Source organism: Perca fluviatilis, chromosome 4, assembly GCF_010015445.1.
Source record: "Perca fluviatilis chromosome 4, GENO_Pfluv_1.0, whole genome shotgun sequence".
Taxonomy (NCBI): Eukaryota; Metazoa; Chordata; class Actinopteri; order Perciformes; family Percidae; genus Perca; species Perca fluviatilis.
The window spans coordinates 4,825,202-4,839,221 of record NC_053115.1 but is presented as its reverse complement, the minus strand read 5'-3'; the positions used below and the strand labels follow the sequence as shown (position 1 = coordinate 4,839,221).

Genomic DNA, 14,020 nt, shown 5'->3' with positions numbered 1-14,020 from the left:
AATCCGGCCCCTCGCAGTTTTTGATCCGGCCCGCATATCAATTTAGGTTCAACATACATTTTTTTGTTTTTTTGTCGCTTTTTCTAACGTTTTTGCCACTTTTTCCGACCTTTTTGGGGCCTTTTCTGGCGTTTTTTTCCAATGTTCTTGTCGCTTAATTCTTTGATGGTTAAGTTACTTTTTTGGGGCTTTGAGTGGACCAAGCTGTAAGTGGGAAGGCTCTATGAGACACGCAATAATCCAGTAAAAGTTCCTTGACTTTTTCGATGAAATAAAAGCATGTGAATAAACTAAATTCACATGTCTGGCCCTTGATGTGATTCTTAGTTTCCAGTGTGGCCCTCTGGGAAATTGAGTTTGACACCCCTGCTCTAGATTGTCCATTAACATTAAAGTTGTAAATTGACAGGCTTGTCTTGTGTTGTGTGAGCTCAGTTTCCAGACGAAGGAGGCGCGCTCCTCTGTGAAGCGCCGTCTGGACGGCCGTCTGTCGCGCACGTCCAGCACAGAGAGGGAGCCTGCAGGGGAGTCGGAGAGCAAAAAGGAGTCTGACGAGAACAAAGAGAACTGGCGTCTGGACGAATACTTGAGCGACCAGGACAGCTGGAACGCGTCTGTCATCTCTGGTAGGTCTGCCGACAGTAGACATGCGGTGCGATATTTGCTCTCCTGTTATCGGCCCGCTTCATGTACAAAGCCAGCAAAATCTGGGCATCCTTTCAGTGGATAATGAAACAGCATAATCCCTGCTGATGTGTGTTTACAGTGAGGGCATGACAGGGATATTCACAGCGATGATGAATAGCAGCGTTACCGGTGTTAAGTTTCAGCGGTCCCTGTCAACATCTGCTCCGCTGGCCTAATTCTTGGCCATTCATGTGGGTCACTGGTGCACAGCCGCCTGCGGTTAACTTGTCTGTGACCTTTAAGGGAAAGAATGTGAAAATGGTAGACTGTGGCGTTATGATGGACGTGAAACAAATGTCTTCAGGACTGCAGAGACAGGAATGCATATGTTGAAGTTCCACTTTATTTATCCTTTAGAAAAGGGAATTTAGTGTGCAGCAGGATGTCTTAAAAACACATACACAGAAAAAGCACCACCAGATGTGTGAGACACTCCTTCCCCCAAAACCAATGACAGAATCCAGTTGGACAGTACACAGGTAAATCTGTCATAATGAACTTGGACAGGAATAAATAAATAAATCACATACATCACATACATCACATTTTCAAGAGATGTCAATCAAGTGAATTCAGGTTCCTAATAGCCACAGGAATAAAAGAATCCCTGGCACATCTAGTAGCAGATTAAACTCCCCAAACAGTGGGTGATCAGGGCAGTTTAAAATGTGCTTAGCCTTACCCCTGACCCGTTTATCATATATATGTTGCAGCTGTGGTAGCAGTACCCTAACCACCTTAGACGCTACGCTTAACAGCCTTGTTAGCTTACGCTGGTTGGTCATTGAAAGACCACTTTACCACAAAATGTCAAGACTGATTCAATAACACACTGTGGGGAAAGAAAGTCATCAGTCCTGCACACGCTGAATGATTTCATTTTCCTCTGTTGGGCCTTTTTACTGTGTGTGTGTGTGTGTGTGTGTGTGTGTGTGTGTATGTGTATGTGTATGTGTATGTGTATGTGTATGTGTATGTGTATGTGTGTGTGTGTGTGTGTGTGTGTGTGTGTGTGTGTGTATGTGTATGTGTATGTGTGTGTGTGTGTGTGTCTGTGTGGCTGAGCGATTAATCGCGATGTGAAAGAATGCGATTAGCTAATCGTCAAGACCGCGATTTATCGAATGTGAAATATTAAGTTGAATGTTTGGTGTAACAATATTTTTTTATTCCTCTTTTCATTTTTATATTTACTGTTTTTTTATGCTGGAATAATGTTAAATATCACAGATTGTTTACAGAAATGTCCTATTTTCAGTGGATCTTTCATTTATTTTTTATTATTACATTATTTAACATGATCGTAGAAGGGGCAGTATGTAGCTAAAAACAAATAATAATCGTAATCGCAATGTCTGGCAGGAAAATTGCAGTTTCATTTGATTCAGTTCTTTGTTCTTTGTTTTGTTTATATACATTTTTACTATTACAATTATTTTTTGTTATTATTTAATTAATTCATGATTCAAATTTGTACAATAAAACATGAAAAGGTCCACTAAGTGCAAAGCTTAACATCTTGAGATAAGTATGTAGACACGTATTTAATTAATAAGGTGTTAGGTTAGGTCTTATGAAAAAGCAGTACAGCACACTGTGTGCTGATTAGCATCAGTTCAGTGGGCTTAGCTGGAAAAACCACTGTGACGTTACTGACCTTAATTTGTGCTCGACAACAACAGGGACCCTCCCACGCAGGATGAGGAAGGAGCTCCTGGCTGTGAAGCTTCGGAACCGACCGAGCAAGCAGGAGCTGGAGGACCGCAACATCTTCCCCGTCCGCAGCGACCAGGAGCGGCAGGAAATCCGTCAGCAGATAGAGCTGAAGCTGGCCAAGTGAGTCGAACTGTGGACCCAGATCAACCTGCCATCAGCTCCCCTCCCCTCCTCTTCCCCATGCATGTCTGTTTCATCACTCAACACCATTGTTGTCTAAACTGGCGTTTCCCTTCCACCGTGCCCTAACAAATGCCCACATATCGCAAAAGCCTTTTGACTGTAGATGCTCGCCGGAAAGTTGAAAGAAGTCAGGGTTTCCCCCAGAGAAGTTGTTAAGACCACCGGCAAGTGTCTTTTTTTTTTTTCTGACGATGACCCGGCTGGGGCCAGTCATCATGATGGCAGCATTAAAGTAGAGCCCAATAGTTTCTGTAATAACGCAATCAACAATCTAAACAAAGATTCCATAGGGCCCTATATTAAGTCAGTGCTAAAAGCTAAATGGAGATTTGAAAATATGACTATGTCTAAGTACCCAACGGAGCTGCCCCACTGTGACTGTAGTTTTAAAAACGTCTTAAAAATACTTTAAAAAGAGTGCCCAGGAAACTCATCTGGTAGAGCGCGCGCCCACATATAGAGGTTTACTCCTCGACGCAGCGGCTGCGGGTTTGACTCCGACCTGCGGCCCTTTGCTGCATTTGTTCCCCCTCTCTCTCCCCTTTCATGTCTTCAGCTGTCCTGTCAAAATAAAGGCCTAAAATGAACTTAGGCCTGGTGGGGGGCAACTTAGGCCAGGCTTGCAATTAGAGCTCGACCGATGTATCAGCGGGCCGATAATATCGGCCGATATTAGGCATCGGAATCAGCATTTATAATGGTCGAAAAATGAATATTTAAAAACATGCCGCAAAGGGCCGCATGTCGGAGTCGAACCCGGGACCACTGCGTCGAGGAGTAAACCTCTGTATATGGGCGCCAGCTCTACCCACTGAGCTATCTGGGCACCGGTGTTGCATAGTCTGTCCACCAGAGGGCGTCTACAACGTCCCTGTTGGCAACACTCCTGTTTAACCCTTTAAGTTTCATATATTAAGTTTGTATTTTTATAAATTTTATTTATCAGAACTTTAATATATTTTAATGTTCCGTTCTGGTCTGTTGTGACAATAAAACAAACAAGTTTATTTTTAAACTGCATTATCATAATATTTTAGTGAGGACTCCTATCGGCCGATATATCGGAATATTGGATTTTTAAATCACCAAATATTTGTATCGATATCAGCCTTCAAAATCCTTTATCGGTCGGACTCTACTTGCATTACGCTGGGGGAAACTCTGGAAGTATTGGAATATTATCTTGAAATGGATTTTGATGTGTGGAGATGAACTCAGTTTCCTGATCTTTTAGTCAGTTTAGCGGCAAAGACAGATATGAGGAGATATCAGGTTTAACTATTTTTTGACCGACAACCATCCGCCTAGCACTTCTGTTCACAATTTGCGGTTAAAGTGCCGATTTCTGTTTTTGGTTTTGAAAAACTGGCTCACTATGAGGACGGGAGGAATTTGGTGGGTCTGTACACGAGTAAAGATTTTTAGAGTCAGGTCTTCAAGCCATTTCTTCTTCTAATAAAACTCCCCTAAAAGGATGACTAATTTGTTATTCACGGCCTCCCTCCAGTTACAATTACAGTTCAGTTCCCCTACAGCAGCCGTCCCACGCTAAACTAGGCTAACCGCCTACATAAGCCTCATGTTTTTTACCTGGATGACTCACGTTGTAATGCCTGTGTTCATCAGGCAAAGAAATACAAAGTCTGCCTCCTAGTTGTAGTTCAGTAGTAACATTCTAGGAAGCGTGCTCATGCTGCTGACTGCACTAGAGCTGTTAGCTACACCTAGCTGAATCCAGTGAAATCCATCCGTCATGTTAAAGGTCCAGTGTGTAACGTGTTTAGTTAGTGTTAAAATCTGTGTTGCCCGTTCACCAACTTGTCCTTTTTCATGAATATTTACCGCCACCATCAGTTCCAAGTATTCCTATTGGTTTGAAATTTTATATTTGCGTTTGCATGAACTGGGGATAGACGCTCCATATTCATGCGCCATCTTGAAATACGTTAGCCGGTAAGGGACATACAGGACGAGCTGCTCCGCCTTTCGCTCTCACATGATAAACTCCCAGCTGCTGCTAATGCTGCTAATGGGTATCGTAGCTTCCCGACCCCCGGCTAGTTTGAAGAAGGAAACATGGAGGACCACATGTATTCAAAATCCAAATTTCAGGAACAGGAGTCTTCTTCTTCACCCAGAAAAAGAAAAAGGAGATTGAAAAGAGCAAGAGACCGGCTTTTTGAAGCGTGAAGGCTACCGTAGCTTTAATACCTACTTTGAACTTCGTGGCGCGAGATATTTGATGGCGATATATGACCTCAACGCTAGATGGAAGAACACATTGGACTTTTTAAAGCTAATGTGTGGAGTTTTTGACTTGTAGCTGCGTCATGGAGCAGTTTATCTAGCTACGTTTGTATGTGTGGGTGCATGTGGGTGACGCGATACATAATGATGTCATATCCCATGTTACCAGGGGTAACATGCCAAGATACAGTATGTTATGGATGTAAACAGTGTATTTTAAGAATATTGGCTTTTGCAAAACATTTTATGAGGAAGGAAATGCATTAACCGCATCAAGGATACACACAATGTGTTATAGTGAGAAACAGTGAACATGAACCTTTGGTTGTTTACAAGAAAACACCACAGGGGTGTTAATTCAGCTTGTGTTCTGTGGTGCTGTTGAAATGTATTCCATTATATTGATTCAGGATCAATATTAGCACACCTAATCACAGTAGCGTACAGAAGATTGCAGTAAGCGGTCACGGTGATGGTTAGTCATGCGAGGATAAGAAAAAGGGAACAAAGTTGGTCTTTTCTATTTACTTTCCTATCAATGCATTGTATGCATTATATTAGGCTCTGTCTTTCACAGTTCATCATGTCAAATTTAAACTCTCCATGCATGTTGATTTCTCTCTCTCTCTCTCTCTCTCTCTCTCTCTCTCTCTCTCTCTCTCTCTCTCTTAACTAACATTTTGATGCACGTTGTCTAAAATGCAGTCGCACGTGAACAACAGCCCCGAGTAATAAGTGCTAAATTGCAGTAAACGTTATCAGGAATCGGTTAAAATAGTTGCGACAAAGGTTGTGCTTTAATTGTTCCTCTCCTTTCCGTGGCTGTAGCTTCTCTGGGTCAAGTGGTCAGAATTTTGGAGTCTGGAACAGGATTTTCTGCGAGGCAGGGGAGGAATGCAACAGAGAACATAATCGTATTTGTCGTGTTTTGTATAAAGGCCAAAGGCTGTTCTTCTTATGGGGACTTTAATAGGATTAACGGTCAAATCAGGTTTGTTTTTGAGTGAATAACACAGTGGCAGGGTGTCCTGGTAGGCTTGTGCAGCGCTCGGGGTGGGAGGAGGAGGGTTGCTGTTGTTTGGACATATCGTGACTTTTTGCTAAAACAAAATGCCTGCCCTACTGACACATGTCAAGGGTACTGGACAGGACAACAGCAGCTCTCGTGAATGTGAATCGACTTTTTCGGGTCACAGGGAGTTGAAGCAGCTTTTGTTATTCATATTTTGTGTGTTGGATGACCTAGGTGCCTTCTAGTCATTGTCTGGTCTTAGTCATAGGGGCAAATAAACACATTATTATAATGATTGATGGGGGAATGCAATGCTACCATGCCACGGCCGAGAAACGTGCAGTTTTTGCCCGGTGTGGATTCTCATGTGCATAACCAATTTGCTACGCTTACTGTAACTTTTTTTTATTTTTTTTACAAACTGAGCAGGTGAAACATTTTCCTTTTTAGAAACTGTGTTTGGCTCCAGAATCGCAGGACTGTAGGAGACCATGTCCTTCATCTTGTTCCAGATGTTGAAGCTCAGTTGGCCCAGGTGTTTGGCCTCGTCTATCAGAGCTCCTGAGAGCGGCTGTGGATCATCCAGCAGGGGGCGCTGCTGGACTCTTTCCACTGCAGCCCTGTAGTTGATCAGGAATGAGACGTCTTCAGCTCTCAGCTCGTCCTCTGTGGCTCGGACTGAGTCTGAAAGAGCTGCCATCTCTCTGCTCAGAGCCTCCATCTTCTCCTTCATCATCGTTGACCACTGAGTCAATGAACTCCAGGGAGATCGGACCCCCGTGTGTCCTGGGTGTGGTTTCATTACATACCCAGTGCCATCACAGGTCAGAGCACCTAATTAGAGAAATGAAGACTTTGAGCTGAGAGAGAGAGAGAGAGCTGGTTTCCGTTCCTGTCCGACCACACTGAGAGGGAAACATCCCGGCGAGTGTTTGATTAGACCTAATTAATTTACAGCTAAGCCTTTTGCTTCCCTGCTTTCTAACTTAACTCTGAGAGATGAGTAAGGCGGTGTGACATTCAAGCAGGCTAAAATAATACTATCCACGAGCTTTAAGCTTTGAGCCTGGCATCACGCTTCTCCATGTGTCTTTTCCCTACGCCCTCACCCAAAGGTATTTCACAGCTGCGTGTCAATCTGAATAGTCAGCGTAGCTATGCGTGAGCCTGATGCGTGTGGCGTTCTCATAAACCAAAGCTGTTCCAAACACGCCTCGTTCCATGTGAGCTTCTCCGTGTGCACATGGGCAAATTCCAGCGGGTAATTGTGGAATAGCAAGAGGCATTATGCAACATGAACGTAGTTACTGAACTTGTGTACATGCCAGAGAGGATGTTGTAGTCTGGGGGGGGGGGCATTGTATTGGGACATTGCTACATCCAAAACACTAGATCTGGCAGTCCACATCCTTAAAGGTCCTATGACATGGTGCTCTTTGGATGCTTTTATATAGACCTTAGTGGTCCCCTAATACTGTTTCTGAAGTCTCTTTTATATAGACCTTAGTGGTCCCCTAATACTGTTTCTGAAGTCTCTTTTATATAGACCTTAATGGTCCCCTAATACTGTTTCTGAAGTCTCTTTTATATAGACCTTAGTGGTCCCCTAATACTGTATCTGAAGTCTCTTTTATATAGACCTTAGTGGTCCCCTAATACTGTATCTGAAGTCTCTTTTATATAGACCTTAGTGGTCCCCTAATACTGTATATGAAGTCTCTTTTATATAGACCTTAGTGGTCCCCTAATACTGTATCTGAAGTCTCTTTTATATAGACCTTAGTGGTCCCCTAATACTGTATATGAAGTCTCTTTTATATAGACCTTAGTGGTCCCCTAATACTGTATCTGAAGTCTCTTTCCCGAAATACAGCCTTGGTGCAGAATTACAGCCACTAGAGCCAGTCCCACAATGAGCTTTCCTTAGGATGTACCATTTCTGTGTCTGTAGCTTTAAATGTTATTGAGGAGGAGAGAGGGGGGGCAAGGTGGAGGGTGGGGGTGTGGCCTTGACCAACTGCCACTTTGCTCATTTGAAAGCCATGATGTCTCTCTCTCATGGGTAGGCCAAATTCTCTGGGCGGGCAAAGCAGAGAAAGGGGAGGTAACCTTTCCCTTTATGACCTCATAAGGATATGATTCCTGATTGGTCCATCTGAGCTTTCATTTTCTCAAAGGCAGAGCAGGATACCCAGGGCTCGGTTTACACCTATCACCATTTCTAGCCACTGGGGGACCATAGGCAGGCTGGGGGAACTCATATTAATGTTAAAAAAAAACTCATAAAGTGAAATTTTCATGCCACGGGACCTTTTAAGGTTGAGGGTGGCTAACTCCTGCAGAGATGGTTTGCCTCAGCCTAGAAACTGTCAACATTTTGCTTCTCAGTGTTCTAAGGTACTTGTTGTGCCCTGAGACCACATATTTGGCGCTTTTTTTTTTATGCTTTCAACGTTTTCAACGCCTTAATGCTTTCTATTCTCTTTCGATGCTTTCGCCGTTTTCTTTGCTGACACTTTTTATGTTTTTTGTGACGTTTTTTTAAAGTTTTCGATGCTCGTTTTAAAATTAAACACTATAAAACTCTGAATGTTGCAGTGGCACTGCAACCCACGCTGTAAAGCAATTCAATCTTCATTCATCTCTACAATTGCAATTTTTGCCTTTTCTTGTGTGGAAATGTTCAGAATGAGAATCGCGCTTCTCCATGTGTCTTTTCCCTACGCCCTCACCCAAAGGTATTTCACAGCTGCGTGTCAATCTGAATAGTCAGCGTAGCTATGCGTGAGCCTGATGCGTGTGGCGTTCTCATAAACCAAAGCTGTTCCAAACACGCCTCGTTCCATGTGAGCTTCTCCGTGTGCACATGGGCAAATTCCAGCGGGTAATTGTGGAATAGCAAGAGGCATTATGCAACATGAACGTAGTTACTGAACTTCTGTACATGCCAGAGAGGATGTTGTAGTCTGGGGGGGGGGGCATTGTATTGGGACATTGCTACATCCAACTACAACCAACACTACAAACTGCTTATGTAAACTGAACCTCTTGCATAATAAAAAACAGGAAGTGATCAATTATGTGTCATAAGAGGGGCGCAGGGTGACAGTGGGAGGCCGGGTTATGGACAGTATGTCCACAGTGACAGAGGTCAGAGCAGCGGCTCGGCTGGGAGCCAAGTTCACTGCTGGTCATAGAGTTCGCTGTGTTACATTACTGCAGTGATTAATTCTCAGACTGGCGCATCTACGCCAAACTGCTCTTCAGTTATGAGAGTGCGTTAGAAATGTACAACATTATTTATTCAATCTTCTTATTGTCAACAAATCCCAAGACCAAAGGCAACAATCAGTGCGTCCTACTGACAGGTATTGTTTGTGTGTCAAAGGCCGATATGTCTCATTCCTTCATTGTTGTCCAAATACGATATAAATATAACGAAGTACACATCAGTGAGCCACACTGTTGCACTTGGTAACTTCCTTCATTACCTTGAACACACCCACTGTAGTTTATTTGTACTCAATCACACACACACATACACACAGAGACACACACACACACATACACACAGACACACAGAGACACAGACACACACACAGATGCAGTCCTGCTGCCCCCAAATACTCATTGGAGCACCTCATGTGTTTTAATCTGCTGCTGAAAATAGAGCCCAAGAAATGTGCTAAAAAAACAGTGCCCAGCTGTTTTAGGAAATGATGTGCGTAGTGCTGTGTGCTTTCAAAAAATGAAATCTAACACGCTGGAAAAGTTGAAAAGTGTTGATAGACGGACTAACACGTTTTTGGATTTTGTCTTTCAGTGGGATTTGTTGACAATAATAAAAAGAATAACATTAGCCTAGGGATATCTGCCTCTTTGACTGAAATTATCTTCTTAGGCCTTGTTTTTTTTATAATTATTATTATTAAATGATTATTATTTTTTGGGCTTTAATTTGACAGGACAGCTAGGTGAGAAAGGGGAGAGAAAGAGAGATGGGGGAAGACATGCAGGAAATCGTCACAGGTCGTATTTGAACCCTGGACCTCTACGTCGAGGTGTAAACCTCTCAGTACATGTGCGCCTGCTCTACCCACTGAGCCAACCCGGGCACTTCTTAGGCCTTTTTAACAGCAGGCGATTTGAGATTTCACAGGTGTTAGTAATAACATAGTGACGTTTCATGTTCTTAGTAGTGAAACACAAAGATTTAGATAGTTAGAATTAGCAGTGATTGGCACCCTGGGTGTCCCGTAAAGATAACCACCCACAGAAACTTCATCAGCAGGGAATCTGAAACGTGCGGTATACTCGCCACAGCCGAGCTGTCGAGCACCAGTGCGACGTCATGGGAGCGCCGTAACTATTTATACCGGCGCTGGTGGTCGCGACACTAGTTGCAGTCTTCTCCTGAACAGAGGGGGCGCTAATGAGGAAAGGCTACCGACTTTGCTCTTTCTACGGACTAGAAGAAGAAGAAAAAGGTCAACAACGGCAGAACCGGTAGCAGCACTGACGTCAATGCTTCGATTTGATTCGATGACCTACTTTGTCAGATCGAGCCTTTCATTCGCCATAAAAGAGCTCATCTTAACCCAGTAAGTTTACAAGAGAGACTTGCAGTCCCTCTGAGAGTCCTGGCATCACGTTGCCCTCGAGCTCGTCCATGCTTCCTGTTTCCGCTTTGTCGCGCGCCGCTGAAAAAAATAGATCGAAAAAAAAATAGATTGCGCACTCAAAATCCTGGCACGCCAGTGAGGTCTACGTCATTTTCACGTCACATTGGCGCACGGGAGCTCCGCTACGGCGACTGTAAAACGGCCTTCAGTAGGAGTTATCACACCGGGGGGGGGCTTAGTTTGGTCATTTCTACTGTTCTCTGTAAAGTGCAGAGCAGCAAAACAGCAGCAATTAGCACCCAAGATGGAGCCAACCAAACAAAGCTGCAGTAAAACAGACAGCCTTGAATCTGAATAAAAAAAAAAAAAAGGCAGAATAGCACAGACACAGCAGATTTTTACTATTAACAAAAAAAAGTTTCTTTTGGGTTTTGCTTTCTCTTGTGGAAAATGTTTTTATAACCGAGGAATCGACCGAAGTTCAGTCTTCTCTGCGCAACAAGTGTCCCATGCTAACAGAAAACACTCAGAGGCAGAGTTTTGTGCGAATGTCACCATTGTGGGGGGGGGTGGAGGGGACAGGTCCTGTGCTACACGCTGTGTCCGCAGCCTGGCTCCACTAGCTCAGGTCCCGCAGCGCTCATCTCCGTCTGTGACTGACGTCTGCGGGACTGGCTGGTCAACAAGAGTCGCGGAGACGAACTGACTCAGAGCTGTGAACAGCTGAGGCCTTCCATTGTTTGGGGGTGACGGCACCGTGTGCTTGTCTGCCAGCGTCTCCGTCCTGCTGAGCACATGGTCTGCCAGAGGACATGAGGAGCCCCTCCTGGCAGCTCGCACAGCAACAACAAAAGCTGAAGGGACCCTCTCCCATGCGGGCCCTCTAAACATCCACCCTGTACCAGTGATTGTGTACATTCTGGATGAATCAGACTGAGTGTGTCGTGTTGAATAAGTCGTGTTGAATGGAGCGGAGCTGTGTTTGCGGAGGTGGCTAGCACACGGTGTTCTGTCTGAAGCATTCATGGCGGTGTCTGAGTGCTGTGAAGGGCCTTGGGAAGCACATCTGTTTGTACAACATCAGGAAAAGAACAGTGTGCATCGTGGACCGAGAACAATCAGTCACTTTCACTTTGACTCCTATGCAGAGCAGCAGCAGTCAAGCCAGGCAACTAAACATGATGCCGGGGCATTGTGTGTGGGGGGGGTGGGGGTGGGGGTTGTTCCTGGGGTAGCTGACAGCAGCATGGAGTAGAAAAGACGTCTGTTAAAACTGGACTGTATTGCTTTAAAACGTTTTTGTAGATTTTTTTATAACCTTTTATTAAATGGCATTTGACAGACTGATCTCATGAAGTGGCGTATGTGTGACACGCCAATTCGTATGCCATTATTGGCGTGTTGTCAAGACGCATACTCGTTTGGCCTCCATTGACTTACATTACCTTGCGATTGCGTGTGAATTTACGCCATAGCGAGTAGTATTTATTTATGAACATTTATTAGAGGATCAACCCCATGAGATGCAACATCTCGTTTTCACGGGGGTCCTCCGGATCATGTACAGAGCAAAAGTATGAAAGGCCGAAAGTCCGCGTAGGGAGGTTGGTCAGGGTGGAGGATGGGTAAAACACCGGACTTTCACCCAGGAGAGCGGGGATCGCGTCCCGCGTGTGACTGTGTGTCCTGCGTTTGATGTGTCCTGTCCATGTTTTTTGTTTTTTTTTCCTAATCCCAACCAGTTCTTCGTTTCCTAAACCGTAGTCAGGCGATAACACGTAGTCACGCTGTGACGCTGCCATCTGCTGTATACAGCGTCGACATCCACGCCGATAGCTCAACATGTACAGATAGTGGCGTGTAAGTTTACGCGAAGTCATGATATCACGTTGCATTTGAAGACTATTTTGTAAACGATTCTGGACCTACTGGATACATTTCTTGGCAAAAGCACTTAAAAAGTGAAACCCTTTACTGACATGCATGTGCTTTATCCTTCTTTTTTTTTAGATCTAGCATGGTGGAAGAAAAGTAATGAAAAAAAAAAGCTGACAATGTAACATTCGCTAAATACAGGAATGTACTACTGTAAGGATACAAACCCACTGAACCCCACTGTTAACTTTTTTTCTTGAAGAAAAAAAATAAATAAAAGGTTATTGAAGGAGTTTGCATTGCTATCAGGGTACCATTATCATAATATGCAGGAGCTCTGCCACAGAGCCTCAGTACAGTAAGTGTACACTTCTGCATTGCTGCACTGCAGTGAACATTTTTGGATTATCTGGAATACAAACACTATGTTCCTAAAGTACAGCACATTGGACCCAAAGAGTGTAAAATAATCAGTGTATTCATCACATGCAGGTAAAACATCTAGGAAACTATTTCCTCTTTATTTTATTCATCAGTTTGTCTTAAATTCAAAGTTACAAAATTGTGTCAAAAGACACCAAACTGACAACTTAACCAAGCGTAATGTCTTTTTACACAATCGGTACAGCTCTTTCTCATTTGTGCTGTGATGCAACATGTCCACGGATGTATATGGAGAGCATATGGAATGTTGCATTGATTTACTGTACTTAAGCACGGCACTCTGCAGCATAATGCAGAGCAGTAGGCTGGCACAGGATAGCAGAAGGGAACCCTCTGTTTCTAAATATAGCTCTCGTTGGCGAAATGCTGCAGCAGCCATTATCAATAGCCTATGTACGTCACAGCCCAGCTTGCTTTCCCTCTGCCCCGGTCCCCGCTGATGGCGAGATTACATTTTCTCCCCCCCTGCTCCTCTCTGACTGAACCCTCCCCACTTCCCTGCGGGGCTCTTCTGGAAAGCTGGACACAGTTTACTGCAATGATCTCCATCCCTGTCCTCTGTTCCATGCTTTTAGGCAGGCATCCTCAGCTCATGCCCTTAGCTGAGGACATTGTTATATAAAAATGTAAAGACCTTCCTTTTTAACACTGCTGAGATTTTGCTGCAGCCCGCCCGATCCTCTGTGAAGTCTTTAGAGGGTAGCGATCATGCGTTTCCTGACTAAGTTAAAATCCCTGAAGCAATAAATGCCCTGAATTCCTAGTAGAAACGTGTGGCTTCTATTTTTCGAATCGCATTGTTTTGTTTTCATCCAACGGCGCTGGAGATGGGTTGGGCATACCCTCAGGCCACACTTGGGGACAGCTGGAGAGGCCTGCTCAGGACAGAGACGGCCGGAGAATCCTTGTAGGCGGCCTACGCCCCAGTAGGGGGAAAATAGGCAGAAGAAGAAGAATTCTTTTGAATCCATTGTTACCTTTTACCTGTCATGTGATGGCCATTAATATAAAAGGAGGATAAGCAAATAGTTTTGATGTATTCTTAAATAGCATTTATGTGCAGATTGGAAATGTAGTTATACTTGAGTTATACAGACCTAATCTGTTGGCTGGAAGCAAAAAACAAGTCTCACCGGGTTGTTTAAAGTTTAAAGAGCGAAGCTAAGAACTACATTATGTCGACTAAACCTTAAAGGTGCCCTGCCACACGTATTTCATTACTTTGTGGTAATGT

The 14,020-nt window shown here is 44.0% G+C and overlaps 1 protein-coding gene across 2 annotated transcripts in view; it reads left to right on the top strand.

Annotated features, from left to right (window-relative positions):
- phactr3b (phosphatase and actin regulator 3b) overlaps nt 1-14,020 on the top strand; it is a 63,746-nt gene that overhangs the window by 27,075 nt on the left and 22,651 nt on the right. For both annotated transcript variants that reach the window (XM_039798511.1, XM_039798513.1), the window contains exons 7-8: nt 436-626; nt 2,370-2,523. In XM_039798511.1, the coding sequence (XP_039654445.1) occupies nt 436-626; nt 2,370-2,523 (345 nt within the window). The remainder of the gene's footprint in view (nt 1-435; nt 627-2,369; nt 2,524-14,020) is intronic.